Source organism: Coptis chinensis, chromosome 9 (genome assembly GCF_015680905.1).
Source record: "Coptis chinensis isolate HL-2020 chromosome 9, ASM1568090v1, whole genome shotgun sequence".
Lineage (NCBI taxonomy): Eukaryota > Viridiplantae > Streptophyta > Magnoliopsida > Ranunculales > Ranunculaceae > Coptis > Coptis chinensis.
The window spans coordinates 78,753,227-78,770,474 of record NC_141464.1 but is presented as its reverse complement, the minus strand read 5'-3'; the positions used below and the strand labels follow the sequence as shown (position 1 = coordinate 78,770,474).

At 36.1% G+C, this 17,248-nt stretch overlaps 2 protein-coding genes across 4 annotated transcripts; one reads left to right on the top strand and one right to left on the bottom strand.

Moving 5' to 3' along the window:
* Positions 1–2,785: 2,785 nt before the first annotated feature.
* On the top strand, positions 2,786–8,232 carry COQ3 (coenzyme Q 3). Its single transcript, XM_086584308.1, has 9 exons — positions 2,786–3,134; positions 3,675–3,764; positions 4,352–4,430; positions 4,660–4,737; positions 5,846–5,894; positions 6,189–6,238; positions 7,268–7,417; positions 7,894–7,974; positions 8,082–8,232. Exons 1-9 carry the CDS (start codon positions 2,875–2,877, stop codon positions 8,187–8,189), a joined length of 945 nt encoding a protein of 314 aa, XP_086440434.1. The 5' UTR covers positions 2,786–2,874; the 3' UTR covers positions 8,190–8,232.
* Positions 8,233–8,867: 635 nt separating this feature from the next.
* LOC147478368 (MAC/Perforin domain-containing protein) lies at positions 8,868–15,866 on the bottom strand. 3 transcript variants are annotated; one of them, XM_086584900.1, is made up of 8 exons: positions 14,066–14,270; positions 13,716–13,829; positions 12,544–12,782; positions 11,899–12,091; positions 11,704–11,781; positions 11,055–11,238; positions 10,046–10,209; positions 8,868–9,724 (listed from the first exon to the last, which is right to left on the bottom strand). In XM_086584900.1, exons 3-8 carry the CDS (start codon positions 12,780–12,782, stop codon positions 9,107–9,109), a joined length of 1,476 nt encoding a protein of 491 aa, XP_086441026.1. In that variant the 5' UTR covers positions 13,716–13,829; positions 14,066–14,270; the 3' UTR covers positions 8,868–9,106. The 3 variants fall into 3 exon arrangements, with proteins under 3 accessions (XP_086441026.1, XP_086441024.1, XP_086441025.1); XM_086584898.1 differs by lacking the exons at positions 13,716–13,829; positions 14,066–14,270 and adding an exon at positions 15,339–15,866; XM_086584899.1 differs by lacking the exon at positions 14,066–14,270 and having other exon boundaries at positions 13,716–13,831.
* Positions 15,867–17,248: the final 1,382 nt, after the last annotated feature.

The following is a 17,248-nucleotide window of genomic DNA, read 5'->3' as shown; positions in this document are numbered from 1 at the left end:
AGAGCTGTAACCCACGCTCTCCAAAGGAAGAATTTACAGCAACAGTTCCTCACACTTTTATAGTACACTTTTATTCATAATTTACATCTTTCTTTAGAACATGGGGGCCTAATTACTCCTAACTCTTAAGTCATTCCCCACTGTATTTAGGCTGCTGTACTTCTTATGGAAGGAAAAGACTACACTACTCTTCATCACCAAACTGTCTCTATAAGAATTCAGTATTTTTGGGCGAAGGGCCATTACGGCCTTACAGGAATGATGAAGATATATGGTAATTTTAGTTTGGAATATAGATTACCCTCAACTTCCCAAGGGAGAGGTGATTTTCCATCTTTACCATTAGCACATAAAGCTAATCTTTAACTGCTCTTTTGCAATGTACTTGACAATTCAAATCCTAAGATAAAAAAAAACATACTTTGATAATTCAACTTTAATTAGAGTGTAATCCCACATAATACATTGTGATGAACTGATGATGGAAGCAAAAGAAAATAAAGAAAAGGGCCAAAGCAAAACAGTAGATACACTACTGCTACTGCTCCTATCTGGTGAGAGAGAAGTTACATGAGTAGTGCAATAAGGTATGTATTTCATGTTTTAAGGGTCTGTCAAAATCATGAAATACAGACCCTCTTTTGACAAATTTATTTAGCTCAAGTCATGAAAACATGAGTAAGTTTCCATGTTTTGTCAACTACAAATCTACAATATTTATGGGAACTAAAACCAACACTATATGAGAAAGGGACGTTATTAAAAACCACTGAAGGAAATCAAACCAAACCAAGTGTCCAAAATGTGATCTCTTACGCTCAAAGTGTAATTGATGTGAGAGAGAATCTGACACAGACACACACACCTTTATTTTTACACAATACTAACATCACAAACACTTGAAATATCAAAAACTTGACTGCACGAGGGGTTGTGGACAGGTCACTGATTTAGCAACTCTTCCAACTAAACCAGCATATGTACCAGAACCTCACGTGGGCAAACCAGTACTATGTGTAAGGAAAACCATTGCTTTCAATACACTATCTACCCCACCTCCACTGCTTCCGTTTCCTTCTCTTTTTTATTACCACTAGAGGTAAAAGATGGTTATGTCACATGAAATTGCAGTTGCCCAGTACCTTAATTTTGGAGGGTTTGTTGGTGGTGGGATCATATTTCATATATTTGGGTCATATCCTTGAAAGAGTATACCAGGTATGAGTTCAATGCCAAACAGGCACACACCATATATGTTGGCTAATTCTACTGCTTAACACCACCACCAGGAACCAGACTACAATAGCATCAGAGCATGTACAATAATAACAAAAGGTAAAATGGAATTCCCAATAAAAGAATATTTGCTTGGAGCCTTGGAATAATTTGAAAATAAATCATCGAGGCAAGTGTCATCTCAAAGCTACCAATTAGACTAGGGAACGTTTGGGAATATTGCCCTGTCTAAGGCTCTAAGAGCATCATCAACACGCTGTTATTTTTTATTGCCAATGTGATAGGTAGTAGTTTTTTTTAGTAATTTCGTTCACCAATAATGTGTTGCCAAACACCTATTTCTATCTTAGCAATTGTTAAATTTTCGACCAAAATACTCAGAAATTTAGCATCCACTCGCACGGGTCAACTTTAGTCGTCCAGATGGTGGACTGGTCAAGTTTTGCATTTTTTTTTAATAAAAAATTAAAATGGCTGTAACAAAAAAATTCATCATCATTTTTTGAATTTTTTGAACGGGTCAAGTTTTGCCGTTTTAATGTTTTAATTTTTTTAGTCAAAAAATTAGGGAAAGACGGGATAACTATTCCCGTTTGAATGTTTTTTTTTTTAATAAAAAAAATTAAAATGCACAGGACAAGTTCTGTTGTCCGAAAATAGAAACCAAAAATATTAAAAAAAAAAGCGTTGGTACATAAACTGGTTTTAGCAATTTTGACTGCAAATTTTTTTAGCAGCGCGTTGATAATGCTCTAAGCATACCGAAATCTTGCATTTTCCGAAACTCAGAGACCAGAAATTAAAAATGTTGTCCAAAATTAGGTCAACTCAACATGTTTATGTGTCCAAAACAAGCATTTGATACCAGATGTAGCTTGGTGAGAAGTGTTCCTTGATATAAAGTACCATTCAGCTTGCGGTGAGTTGCGGTTCCTTAAATACAAAGTACCATTTGATAAGATGTAGCTTTCCTAATGTAAGCACTCCTATTGCTGGCCAACACCGTTGGGCTTAATGAGTGAGTGAGTTATTCTCACCATGGTAAGTGGATGTAGGATACGGTTAGACACATACCAAAAGCAGCAGAATGCAGATAAGTCTTCCCAGTTGCCGAGTGAGCTGAGCGGGCGGAGGGAGTATGTGGACAAAAAATTATTTGGTTGGTTTCTGTATGTCTGTCCTCATTTCTCATCTCTTTTCTTCATTTCTCTCCCTCTCCCTCTCCCTCTCCCTCTCCATACTCTCTCTCTCCCCTCTCCACTCTCTCTCTACTCCACCCCACTGCATAACAGTATACTAGTTAGAGATAACGTTGATTTGCATTGATGTATATTTAGGTGTATCTAATTTGTAATTAGATATCATTATAAATTAGATATAATTAGGGAGTACGTCTAGAATTATTGATCTAATAGTCACAACTAAGGGATCCACACCCCTCAGCTAAAGCCCTTTATTTAAAATTTGAATAGCGTAAAGACCTTTAATTAAAATTTGTAAGAACTATCTACGTTTAAACAAACCCCTTTCTTTAAAGTTTCTAAGCACCCGGACTAATAATAAAAGAGAAATTCTTTTCTTGCATTCTGCAAAAAAATTCCCCTTCCTCTTCTTCTCTAAAAAAAAAACCAAAACAAAATGGCTTCAAAATTGTTGAAACTCACTAAATTTATAAACACAAGTAGCAAAAAAATTTCCAAAGTATCAATCTTTAGTGCTTCTCATATCATTCAAACAAGACCCTTTTCTGATACACCTCAAAAAGTTCCCAATACTACTACTTCTTCTGTTCCACCTTTTCATGAGAAAAATTATTCACTAGATGGTGCAAAAAAGCCCATTTCTTCATCTTTAAATCCAGTGGAGTTGGCTAAGTTTTCTGCTATTGCTGAAACATGGTATGCTTTTTTTTTTTTTTGTTTATAGCTGTTTTTGTTTCTTGGTATTAGTTAAGACAATGCATGTTTATGGTTGTGTTAGAATGGTAGTGTTTATGTATGGTTTTGAGTTATGATGGCAAATGGTAGTTGGTTTTGTAGTTTGAGGTGATAACTAAAGAGGGTTTGTTAGTTAAACAATATTCAGTGTAGCTGAATTGAGTGGTGACCTGAATGTGTGCATGTTTGCGTTTATGTTCGATGTGCGTGGCACAATGGTGGATACAAATTTTCATTTGTGTGTAAACAATGTGGAAAGGGGACTGTATTAAATAATGGGCATTGAGAGGGTTAGAGTGTTTCAGTCGTGGCGCCAATTTTTTGTCGGATTTGCATCATCTTTGTTAGGGGGACCACTTTTGGTTAATACAAGGGCAGTGTACATTGCAAAATGGTCTGAGCTAGGGTAGTATGCTGTTGAAAAAGTTTAAAATCTCATTGAAACATTTAGTTATGCTCAATGTTTGACATGGTTTTGTTTTTTCTTAATTTAATTACCAGGTGGGATCCCCAAGGGCCGTTCAAACCTTTGCATATTATGAACCCTACAAGACTCTCTTTCATCCGCTCCACTCTGTGTAGACATTTCAGGTAGATCACTTTTCCCTGAGTTATTATCTTAGATGACATTGAAATGGCAACTAGATTCTAATTGCTGATGTTTATTTTTTAGCATATGAGATGTTATTTCATATTCACGTTCTTCAAAACTGCTTATTGGCCGAATTTTTTTGGTTAATTATTTAAGAATCAACAATCATTCGTGTTATAATACAGTTTTCTTGGCAATTTTTCTTCCCAAAATATTAAATTTCCATATTGTTAGTATTAACCTCCCTTTTAACTTTAGAATGAGCTATCTAAACGATTGGTTTAGGTGTTAGAGATTTTTCCTACCAGCTTCAAATAATGTTGGAAGTTCAGGAGGTAGATAACTAGAGCGACTTGTTCAGTGGAATCTTCTAAATGCCTAAATATCAAAGAATATGAGACCTGACAAAGTTTTCCAGTATTTCGAATATTTTATAAAATATTCATGTATTCTGTAGATTTATTATATGGTTCTCCACCTTGATGTGTACTTCTTACATAATTTGTTGGACCTTCTCTTACTTTTGATAGGATCATAGGACACATATAGCCCTTTCTTGATATGCTGATACTTTTCTTGTCTTCAGAAAGAATCCACACTCTGCTCGGCCTTTTGAAGGACTTAAAATCATAGATGTTGGTTGTGGAGGTGGCATTCTCTCTGAGGTATTTTCATACTCACTAGTCTTACTGAGGTTTAATATATCCTTGAGTCCTAGACTTCACTGAGCTCATTTTTATATTTCACTATTGCTACTTTTGGAGTAACTCGATTCGTTTGTTGTATATTCTAATATAAAATACTCCAACTACGTGTGATTATAGAAAGTAACAGTCTACCACACTCAACTAACACAGCTGTTACTTTTTCTACTGGTTTTTTTCCCCTTTACAGCCACTGGCTCGAATGGGGGCTACTGTTACAGGCATTGATGCTGTTGATAAAAATATCAAGATTGCACGACTTCATGCGGTATTAACATCTTTATCAGAAAATAAGAAGTGTTATTCTGTCTCTGTTTATCTACAACACACTATATTTTCTAGTAATTAATACTAAGTCTTTGCTGGGCTTTCTTCCTAAATAAGAAAAAGATGGACTGGGGTTTTAAGAACCCCTTCATTTACTTTTCTAGATGATCTGATTCTCATTATGTCTAAATTCGAATGACAGTAGTTTCTATTGTATTTATTGTATGTAGCTCTGTGTTATTTATCTATTCTTGTTCTCTGCATTGTTGCACCAATGGGGAGCATACGGTGGGAAGCAGAGGGCTTACCATAAAAAAAAGTGTGCATTCTCTAATTAGTATATATATTTTTTTACAGATTAAGTGCTAGTAACATGTCTTAAGAACAGATCATTCTTCCATTCATGCAGTGTTTGATACTCCCATTACCAATATTCTATCTTACTGTTGGTTGATATCATTTGATGATTTAGTTATCAAATCTCACTGGTATGATAACCTCACCATAGGAATCTGATGTTTCGGGCACCTTCTGTTGGTATTCCAGAATATCATGGAATACGGATGAGAGATCTTGGATTATCACTCATGTAATAGTAGCTTAGAAGGAACAATAGCCACATGCATATATTGAGAGATGGGATTGTTGACTAGATAAGTGGAATTGGAGATACATAACATTCAACCTCGTAAGAAATTGAAATAGACAATTAGAAGTGTCTGGACTCTGGATACATCATGCTGAAGACTTGGAACTTTACAGTCTTATTACCTAATCAGTAACCAGGCGCAAAGTTAATGCATATGGTTACGAAGTATATTGTATCCCAGAATTGATGGCAGCCCATTGTAGACATTTACCTGATGGCTGATATAATAGTTCGGAATAGTGGGTTTTCATAAGGTTGATTACTTGATTTTTATTTTATTTTTTATTTTATTTTATTTTTTTTCTTTTTTTCCTTTGGTTTTGTAAGATTATGAGTGCAATGAACTCTGACTTGCTACTCTTTGTTTTAGTAAGATTATTTTGTTGTTAATAGATGTAGTTTATGCGTCACTGGTAATACCAGAAGGTTTATTGCGAAAGTACCTTTTCTTTTCCCTCAGGAATCAGATCCAGTGACTTCATCAATTGAGTATTGTTGCACAACAGCTGGTACATATCGATCTTACTTCGTTATATGTTAAAGGCTGCATGATTGAAAGAGTTACCATTGACATGATAATCCTTTTGTTCGTGTTGAGTACAAATTTTGAGCCATTGCAAGGCTTTTCCTTTGATCCTTTCGTCCATAACTGGAATTTTTCTCTCCATTTATTTTGTAGATAGAAATAAGTCGGGGTTCAGATGACTTGTTTTTGTATATCTCTTATTTATGTATCTTTTGTGCTTTGTTTGATAATTTTTTGGGCCAAACAAAAACTTAAATGAATACGATCATCATGACAGAGAAGTTGGTTGAAGAGCAAAGGAAATTTGATGTTGTGATCGCTCTGGAGGTAGGCTATTGATTGGGTGAGGAAGGTTTACATGAGTTACAATTACTTTTCACAATATATATTATGATATATATATTTATATATATATATATATATATATATTGAATAACTTATTCTTCTTAACAGTATCATTCTTTTGTGCATGTATCACTTTCTGTAGGAGAAAGATATTTGGATAATTTACTCTTATTTCTGTGTCCTTTCTAGTTATTTTATGGCCTTGATGATTTGTGTACTTAGTGCGAAAGGCAACCCGACCAACTTGTTTTTCTCTAGATCTAAGTGGAAAATGTGAGAATCAACAAAGTTTTGTAGTTAATGGAAACTGGAATCTCTAGGGGGTGGTGAGTCAAATGGTTTGAACCTCTTAGAAGTGCATTGTCGTTAATCTGCTAGGTATCCTCATTGTTGACTTCTGCGGTGCATTAATTTAATAAGTCTTCAATATTACTGATTGAATGGTAGTCCGTCACATGGAATTGAAATATTGAATGGATTACTTTCTCTTTATGAGGTTATCTTCTCACAGATCATTGTTTGAACATATAAAGTTGTCACAAATATTGTATTTAATGTTGTTCGTGTTTTCTTATTGCATGTGCAGTTTTGGCTTCTTGATGATAAGTTAAGCTGGAAGCTAATTTTGGATAGTCCCAGTCCAACATAAGATAAATGAGACAAGTTAATTCCTTCCATCGAGTCAAACTGTGGTTTGCCTTATAAGCTGCACATAAAAGTTCTCAAATTCTAGGGTCCTTACAAGCTGCGAATAAAAGTTCCCAAATTCTAGGGTGTGCCTTTGCCTTGTTTTGAAGTTTTGCAGAAAAATTAGTACTTGACTGGGAACCCAATTCATTTGTATGACTTTCTTCATGGTCGTACTAGCTCCTCCCTGTTCTATTTCAGGACACATAGTCAATCTAAGCTCAGAAGAAAGACAAACTTGCTGTTTTCTGTTATATTTCTGGTCTTAAAAAAATATTTTATTTGACTCGTTACTTCTGCTATATATTTTTTTTACAAGTGTAGGTCATTGAGCATGTAGCAGAGCCTGCAGAGTTCTGCAAGTCCTTGGCATCATTAACTGTTCCTCATGGAGCCACATTGATCTCTACCATCAACCGCTCTATGAGATCCTATGCTACGGCCATCGTTGCTGCAGAGTACCTCCTCCAGTGGGTATGCCTATTTCTCATAAATCGTACTTGGTTTTGGTTTACTTTCTTCAGATAATTATATTGGAACATATATTTTTCGACCGATTTCATATGATTTTAATTGAATGTAATATTAATGAACTGGAGTCCAAATGTAATAAATTTCGTTCAGAATGTAAGTGCCCAGGGTCAAACTCTGAAGGGCAGTTACAGTGAACAAACATGGACTATATAAATGGATATAAGATAACGGACTGTTGGAGATAGTGAAGTACTGAAGTTATGGTTAGTTATTGACAAAATCGATTATGTTAAAATCTTGAGGACACCTTGGAGTCCATGATTCATCTTGTGGATTACAACAATTAGGTTGCAACATTAGAGAGCCCTCTGCATTACGCCAACTGAAGTGACTCCTTTAACAAACCCACACATTTAGGTTAAGGTAATATTACTTTTACTAGTGTAACTTACCTAGTAAATCCTGCTTTGTTGCAGCTCCCAAAGGGTACACATCAGTGGTCAAGTTTTCTTACTCCTGAAGAACTAGTTCTTATCTTGAATCGAGCTTCTATTTCGGTAATCAAGAAAACCCTTTTTCCCGGTTATCTCTGGTTCAGTATCTGTTACTTCTTGATTTTTGTGATTTCTCTGAAAGATGTTTTGTTTGGATGCCTCTTTTTCAGGTCCAAGAAATGGCAGGATTTGTATACAATCCTTTGACAGGCAGATGGGCTCTATCGGATGATATAAGTGTCAATTTCATTGCATTCAGTACCAAGAACAGTGAATAAGCTAATGTAAAATATTTTTTTGTAATGAAAATTTTGCCCTCTCTCTCTCTCTCACTTCCTGCTCTGTCAGGTTGCCCCGTTTTCCTTTTGTCATAGTTTCACCACCTACCACCAAATTTTGAAAATTTTGGTGAAATGGAACCCTAGGAGTAAAAGTAGATAATGAAAATTATGAACATCTTTGAGTTCTAGACTTCTAGGGAGGCAGGGAAGACCTGCATGGCTGTATTATATGAAACTACCCTTCTTTGGCATTGAACTGCACTCTGGGATATGGTCATTCATCATTAAGGTGATTCCATCGTGCGTGTGAGCAGACTCCAGGATTAACCGACTGAAGCTGTCAGTCTTGAGCTTTTCTTCTTGTCTGGGAAGACTAGTGCATAACTGAATTTGTTTTTTCATTGTGGAAGATCACCATTCACTATAATTTATGGAAACTTTCTGTGCATAAAACCAAAAACTGTTCCACATAATAAAAGAAGGGTATATATAAGGGTTTGCTATAGCTTACCCCAATTTCCCAGTTAATGACTGAGGAGCCTTTTTCCTCATACTTGGTACCTGGGAATTTACGGCTTTGTTTAGAGCAAAATGTGCATGCATACAAATACATTAGTCCTTAAAAACGAAAAGTAACAAAGAGTACAGGCTATTTGACAGGAGCACTGAAAATAGTTTTTGTGAACGATTTATTATTACTTAATGACAATGCCTTGCCCGTTTACAACAGAATTACAGAACTAATACAAAAAATCAAAGAAAATGCCCTCGGATAAACTATAATAAAATATTTATCAAGACAAAAAGGATTTACAAAAGCCAAAAAAAAAAAAAACATTGAGATGCCTGTGCAAAGAATGTGTGATGCTGCGGCCAAGGGGATAAATGGCAAATCACTATTATAGGTATCTTTCTTAGTAGTTGAGTAGGGAGTACTTTACACGCAGTACAATCTTTCCTTTCTCCACCCCTAGCTTTGCTCCGGTAACCAGCCAATGGCCAGGCATATCTTGTGGGCCCTTTGACATCTCTGTTGAATCGACTATTTTGGCCAACTTTCCAGCTTGACTTGAACCATCAGCCTTCTTATCATCTGAAGTTTCAGGCTTCTGTATGAGAGAGGTGTTGGAAGGGCTGTGATCCCACACTGATCTCCTTATTGTACACCCCGGTACCTTGGAGAAGAGAAGTTTGAGGTGTAGTACACTTCTCGCACCAAAATCCCAGATACCTAGCTGAGCACCTGTAACTATGTGAACCCCAGAGAGGTCCCCGATGTTAGTCTCAGTATGCTCTATAGGTGCCGTGCTTACGTGTGAGAAATTTTTCCACTTAATTGGCTCAAACCACCTGCTATCTTGTTCCTCAGGGCCATGCCACTTTGGTGCCCCGATGGCCATGTGAGAACCCCAGTGGGGCTGAAGGATTTTTGGAAGAGATGCCAGATGTTGTAAATGGATTGCAAGACGATTCTGTTTGTTTCCTTCTAGGCAAAGCCTTAGCCCAGTGACAGGCTTCCGACCAACTGTTACCTGCAAGCCATGTAATATTCACACCATAAGTGAGTTAAGAAATTATATATTGAGAATTCAAGGCTCATTGCTTTGAGAAATGAGCTCCTATTATTTGAAGCTTGTTCCCTAGTTTTTCAAAATGAAATATCAAGAAAGCTGTCATTAAGAGATATACACAGCATCTAAGCAAAGAGCTAAGATGCTGACTTGGTTCCAACTTCCAAGTGTTTCATTAGGAAACCTTTTTATAGTATTCACTCAGTGTAGTATGTAAATATAAAATAACAACTGGAGAATTACAATTTATCCAATTACGGATCAACAAAAGCATGGAACTACCTGATCTGCGCTGACATAAAGCTTGGGACCTATCAAACTGAACTGCAGGGATGGGCAGACTGGCTCCTTTCTCTGATGGCCTGGAAGATTACTTTGTTCAGGCGCCCAAACTCTTCCAACTTGAAATTCCAAGAAATATTGTAGCTCCTCCACAGGCGGCTTGTCTAAGAATTGAACAAGAATTTGCATAAATTAAATAGCAGTGATGGGAGCAACAGTAATATAATTCAAATAACAACTAAAACCAAGTCCAAACTGCAATAAAAGCAATCGGAAATGACAATTCTTCTTCACCAGAAACTTTCTAGCTGCACTACTCAGGACCACAGAAAAAACAGAATAATGTATTCCTTAGTGGGATAGGAAATCTACAAATTCCAGGTATTGGGTGATTGGAGTCATTATGTTTGTTAGTAAGGAACAAATATTACTTTTACCAAGTCAATTCAGTAACTGTTACAATGATCATCATCCATCGCAGAAAATTATTCTCATTTTAGTCATGTAGTGTCAGGAAAATAGTGAACATGCATGTCTCTCATGATAATGACTTCTCAAGTGTGACATAAATGCTTACCCAAACATATTAGCTCACAAAACCAACAACTTGAAATACAGCAAAGTTGGAGAGAATAATATAGAGGTGAAGTAATAATCTTTGCATGATATATGCAATGACTTTGACCACATTAACATGAACAAGTACTTGTATTTTAACCAGGTTATGAATCCAGGCATTACTAAGATGCCATGGCACAACCACACAAAATTGGAGGACACTGAGTACTGGCCATTCTGGTTTGATGAATTATAATCACAGCATTAGGTTTGACAATCACCATGAAGAATGATCCATTATCTTTTCAAACATGGGCACTGGTGTGAAAAATACCTTTTACCCAATATTTTTTTGATATATCTTTTCTGGGTAAACCTTTAAATCATAGCTACGTAAAATCAGTATGGATGACAGACACTATATTGTTGATGCAAGTAAACTAGATCTTACACTCTAAATATAAATCAATTGCACTGGTTAGATGTTTTATTCCTGGCACTCCTTCCAGAAGAGAAACGATAGGAGAAAAACTCATGTTGATGACATCTGGTGCTAAATGTATAGTTTCTGTCCACTTTGCATGGCTTTGAACAAGATCATCACCTCCTCTTCTCCTAAAAATGACGGTAACATCCTGCAGTGGAAAATGTGAAATGAAATCAAACTAAATTCAACCAGTCAAAAGAAAATTCCAATGTAACTTGAATTTTATAGACTAAAGTGAATACAGAGAGCACTTAAAGGTTGACGTGGGCACTTAGCCTCTCAGCATATCAAGAAAGCAGAAACGAAAAAATATGCAACCGTCCCTGAAGAAGCATCTCCTAAACCCATTTATTCCAGAGAAACTGTTTAGGACTTTAGGCCAATAACAAATTAAATCCTAGTTCTGAAAATCTTCAAACCCACAGTATGGATCATTCTCGAATGGAATGGAACATGTTCAGGTTTAACAAGGTTTCATACTACACAAGCCTAACTTGACAACGACAAGGTAATAGGGGATCATAAGCAAAAAAAACAACAACTAGCCATTCTTTCCATGCAGCAAGTGACATCTTCTCTGATACTAATTGTGAAGAGAAAAAAGGGTACATACCTCCTTCCCACTTAGATAAGGAACGCTGGAGAGCTGAGGGTGTGCTTCTTGGTTTTGTGAAATGGATGAACCCGCAACCTGTTCATTCAAATAAAAACAGCTCAACATATTTGGTAACTACTACAATTTAAACAACTAAACACTGTGGCATACGAAATATCTGAGAAATTATATTGCATATGAAAAACAACTAACCTTATCACTTTTTTTGAAGAGAGTACCAAGCTGGCCTTCTAAGTCAAAGAACCTCTGATTCCCAATGTCATTTACATATTTCTCAATATCCGATGCCGACAATGGAGAAGATTGATGCTGCTTGACATAAATAACATCTCTACCACCGATTGTTGCAGATGTAATGACATGTGTGCCGAAATTCTCAATAAAGCTGAAAGAGGAGCAAAGAAATATCCTATTAGAGAACTCAATCGCTTGCTCAGGTTTTATTTGGTCAGTCATATAGGGTATAGACTAAAGTTCAGAGAGGAAATAAACATGAAGCTGATAAAGCATTACAAGAGAAGACATAACAATTAATGAGTAGCACCTCTGAGATTATTTTGAAAATTCAGGCAAAGATCTTGCAATTGGTACAAGTGTACAACTCATATAAGCTAAATTTCAGAAAAACATGATCTACTGCGCTTGACCCGTTTGAGTACCACCTTTGTATTTACAGGATAGGTACGTCCACATCATTCGTATAGAGTCTCTTATCCTAAAAACTTCGACAGTTGATTGTCCACTCTTGTAAAAGGAACCATTTTGAACCTATAAAAGGCATGCTACCATGATAGATACAGACTCAAATGTAAACTGCGTTTTTGACCTTTGAATTACCTTGCCAATGACGAGGGATCCCAAGAGTAAGGAACAGCACGCTTGATATCTTCACGCAAAACTAAACATTCTTGTGCCAGTCGCACCTTAAATAGAGGGATAGAATATCCATCCATAGCAAGGGATTTTGTAGTTGCAGCATCAACTTGCCAGGAACCAGTGAAGTTGAACATAGAATTAAAACTTCCCAGGGGAATTCGCCCTGATATACCAGATTTCTTATTGAAATGCTCTGCCATCTGGAAAATCATACATCAAATACTCATTAATGAAAACACATACTCCGCTGTAAATAAATTGACCATAATAGAGATATTCTGTATTTGTACTGCTTTTGTATTTTGGAATTAGCTTGAAATGGTTTGTAGTATGACAAATTTCAAAACCAAAATACTAGTATACAAAGAGTATACTGCGAGACGGCATTAGAAGAGCCACAGATATTCACAATGGATTTCCATCATGTCATAGAAGATAGATGCTCAATGAATAAAAGATATTCACTTTACATAATTTTCACAAATATATATTTCAGTAGCACTTTAGGTTCTCTCATCCAAAATGGATGTGGTCGAATCAGGAAAGTTCCAACTTCGGAAACTTTGGTTCAATAACAGCGTTAGACTTTTCAAGAATACACTGTGCATGTGAAAAGATAATCAGCTCTATCCATCATCTTTGCAGGAAAACGTGAATATGATTGTAAACTCCTTCAAGGCATTAACGTCAAGTGACCCAATATGTTTTCTAACTTAAGAATCATGCCTGTGTACCTTGGCCACCCTTTGATAATAATCATAACTGAAGGTATCCTATTAATAAATCTTGAAATCCTTGTAACTTCTGATTCATTAAGTGCCAAAAGTTCGAGAAATTCAAATGTGTTGTATCTCACAGAAAACATACAATAACATTGAAGCGCGGCCAAAAAGATCCTAGTGCAGAATACATAGATGCAAGATATACCATAAACATCACACCTCCTGGCTTTTCTACTGATCCTTCTAGTAATAAGAACTTCTTTCACCAAATCCAACTGGAAAATTTTCTCAACGCCATGACTTTCCAACAATTTAAACAACTTTTCCTTGGAATCCTGAGGAATAATCTTCGCAAATTCCTTGCTAATTCTATTAAAATTAACCCTAGACTATTCAAAATAAAACACTCACAGTTTGTAAAGTTGTCCATAATGTCCTACATCATCTTGGATACTACGAGCACTTATCAGTAACCTTGTTATCCCTCCAAAAACATAGCAGAAGCAATCTGTAGTCTGGGATTACCTACAATCTATACATCCATCAATTGCCAATAAATCAACACATTCTGGGCACAAATGAAGATCAGATGATAAATGTTCAAGCGAGATATTGTCATAGTTTGATACTTTCACTATAACAAGATTAAACTTGAATTTCAGGGAATGAGCACATTAATTCCTCTAGGCAGTTTCTGTCTTAGAACTTTAGAAGATAAGAACAAAGAAACTAAGAGTGTTCTTCCTGATTAATCCACTAACCAGAAGAATTGTTGCCTTCGAGCAGCATTTCAGCCATTGTTAAGGACTTAAGGCCATCACAACTTCGTTCAGTTTGTGCGTCCATAAAAAATTATCTCATATGAAATGAAGAAGAACTGTACGAGTTATGGGAAGATCTTGTATCGACTTCTCCACATCAACTATGTCCAACTGTCAAATTCCTTCCTGCGTATCCTCTGTGAACCTTTCAGATAAAAACAGTAAGTTTGTCATCAAACTCACGTTTTTCCCCAACATCAACTATTTAAACAAATTGTTAAACTGGAAAAAGCTTGCCCATACACCTATCAGGTCTCCCATAGTCCCATGCCCGATGTAGTCAGCAGCCTTCATTTTGCCTTCTACCATATATTAAGTCCTTAGTTTACTTTTTGCATTTGAACGAGATTAGACTTAATTGAACAGATTGTCCCATAGTTAAGTACATGCTGAGCTCCTCCAACTCTTCTACGGAAGCATTCTTTTTCGTTTAACCTTAGTTAATCTACTCATCCATTTCAAAACCTCAACATTACCACATTGATCCCATGAAATCATTATTCTTCAGCCGTCAATATCATGCGCAAAATGCACACTTTGTATAGGGAAGCACACACCACTTATTTTATCCTGAATGAAGTGAGTCTTGGGCCAGGGACGCTTAAACGCACTTGTCCGTTTCATCACAAACACATTTTCTTTTTTCACCGCTGAACACTAAAACACCCCTCTCTCTTTCTCTCTCCAAACACCACCACAAATTCTGTCTTTTCTCTTTCTCTTCTTTGTTCAGCTCCACCGTTTTACCGTATACTAGTTTAGTAAGCTGGGATGTGCAACTCAACAAACGACTCCGGAAATGGCACCACTTTATAAGCTTCAAAGCAATTGGCTCATCCTCATCGCCCATTGCTATGAACAATAGAACCAAGATAAGCAAAATGGTCACTTCAGCCCAATTATTGCTAGAAAACCCTATATATGCCTGTTCTTTTCAGTAAATAAGAAGCAAACGCCGTTGCTAACCATTACGACTAATTACCCCAATCTAATGTACAAAACTCTCCCACCTAGAAATTTCTACAATGAAAAGTACATTGGAATTACCTATCAAACAACCTCCATACCCTTTTCTCATATTTATCAAAATCTACACAAGACACAACTAAAAAAACTAACAAACATGTAAAAATAAAAGCAGTCCATTTCCTAAAAAAAAAAATTAAACAAGCCCACTTCACAATTCAGCTAATTAAACAAGCCCAAATCATACCTCATGAAAGCTGCAAACAGAAATAGTTTCTCTAGTACACTTGCCTCTAGAACACTCAACATCAACAGAAACATTGGGTATAAAAATACCATCTTTAGGAATCACAATATCTTGAACATGTTGTTCATCAAAATGAATAAGTCTAGAACCAGAAGGTGCCCCTTTACAGTAAAGTAATCTAATATCTGAAGTTACATCAAACCCACGACCCAATGCTTGTATTGAGTTGTAAAGTGTTGTTGTAAGTACAGTTTGTTGTTGTTGGGGTGTTGCTAAACTGCTCTCCATGCGTAAAAGAATCAAACTTTTTCATTGCTGTTGAACAATAACACATGTATATGAAGTGCCCACTCTGCTTTTCTTTTTTTTTTTTTTTTTTGTTGGTTTGAAAGGAAGAGTTTGACTGTTAATAAATATGGGGATAGACAAGAAACGCGTTTTTTCTTGTGTGTTTTATTAATGGAGGATTCTTAGTTGACTGGTCTTCTGTTTTGAAGCATTTTTTTTCAACTGTTATATAAATATATTTATATATTTATAATCAGAGATTACTAAAAACTCAGGTATGTTCAAACTTCAGACTTCAAACTTGCTGTCTATGTCTAGGTTCACTCTTTCAACTTTCCTTTTAGCCTTTTCTGATTTTTTTGTTTTCCACTTTTCCATGTAGAAATGCTAGTTACTATTAGTCCACCATAGCTTTTGTGTTTGGCAAATGTTATATTGGCTGATTATGGACGTGTGTTTTGTTTGATTCTCTACTCATAGTGGTTAGGTTCCGTCCAATTTTGAAGTCAGTTGAGTGTGTTTGGCGTGTGGAACTGTGGATTGAAGTTCAGTGGATGGTACTTGAGGTCGAGAGATTTGATTATAGAACCATCCACTTGTGTAGGGTTTGTAACTAGTCTTTGTATTTGTAGTTAGTATCTTTCTTTAATGATGATACTCTTAGGGAGGACTGGAAGTTTCGTGCTTCATATAAATTGCCCCATAACTTATGTAAGAAAAAAAATGCTACAAGTGAAGTGAATGTAACTTAAAGCCACTATTCTAAGCACTACTAATATACAGACAAACATATTCGTCAAAGCAAATTTGTGGATGCACCAGGCACCTTGTCTCCTTTATCACTTGCGTTGCTGCCATAACCACCACGCAGGCAAGATTACGTAACTACTTGCTTTTATGTATTATGTAATTTATAAGGGAAAAAACAGTGGCCTATTAAATGTAAATACATTTGACCAGCTATCTAGTTGATTTTCAAGTCGAGCATCATTAATACCGAAAGAGTTGACATTGAAAAGTGCATGGGCCATAGTTCTCATGGTGCACATTAGTTTGAAGATACGCAGGCCTCTTAAATGAGTATTCTGAGTTCGACTTAAGATTTCTATAATAAAATATACCCATCTAATAAGAGCTGAAGCATTTTTTTTAAGAGCTGAAGCTGATCCTCCTAGTTATCCGATTCAGGGCTCACAGGTCACCCATGTTGACTAGAGACCCACTACAAATGGTGTTGGATTTCTTTTGAGTATAGATCATTTTACTTGATCTTACATGATATATAGCCGTTAGTACCTTGCTAACTTGTTTGGTACTGTCAAAACATAGCTAAGGCTATTAGCTTGAAGATTGACAAAATGGTTGCTTGCAAGTTGCAACATCAGTCATTCTTACCGAGAGACAAATAGAGCAGCTGATTACCTTGCTAAATTTGATAACGTTGATCCTGTTTTCTATTTTTTTTCTCTCCATTAGATGTTTCTCTTGAAGCAATTGTCAGTGAGGATGTACTTGGAACTGTTTATATTTTTATTTTAATACAGGTAGGGGTCTGCCAAACCCCATAACTGTTTTTAAAAAAAAAACTTGTTTGACCATGGCAACCAAGTAACCAAATATGA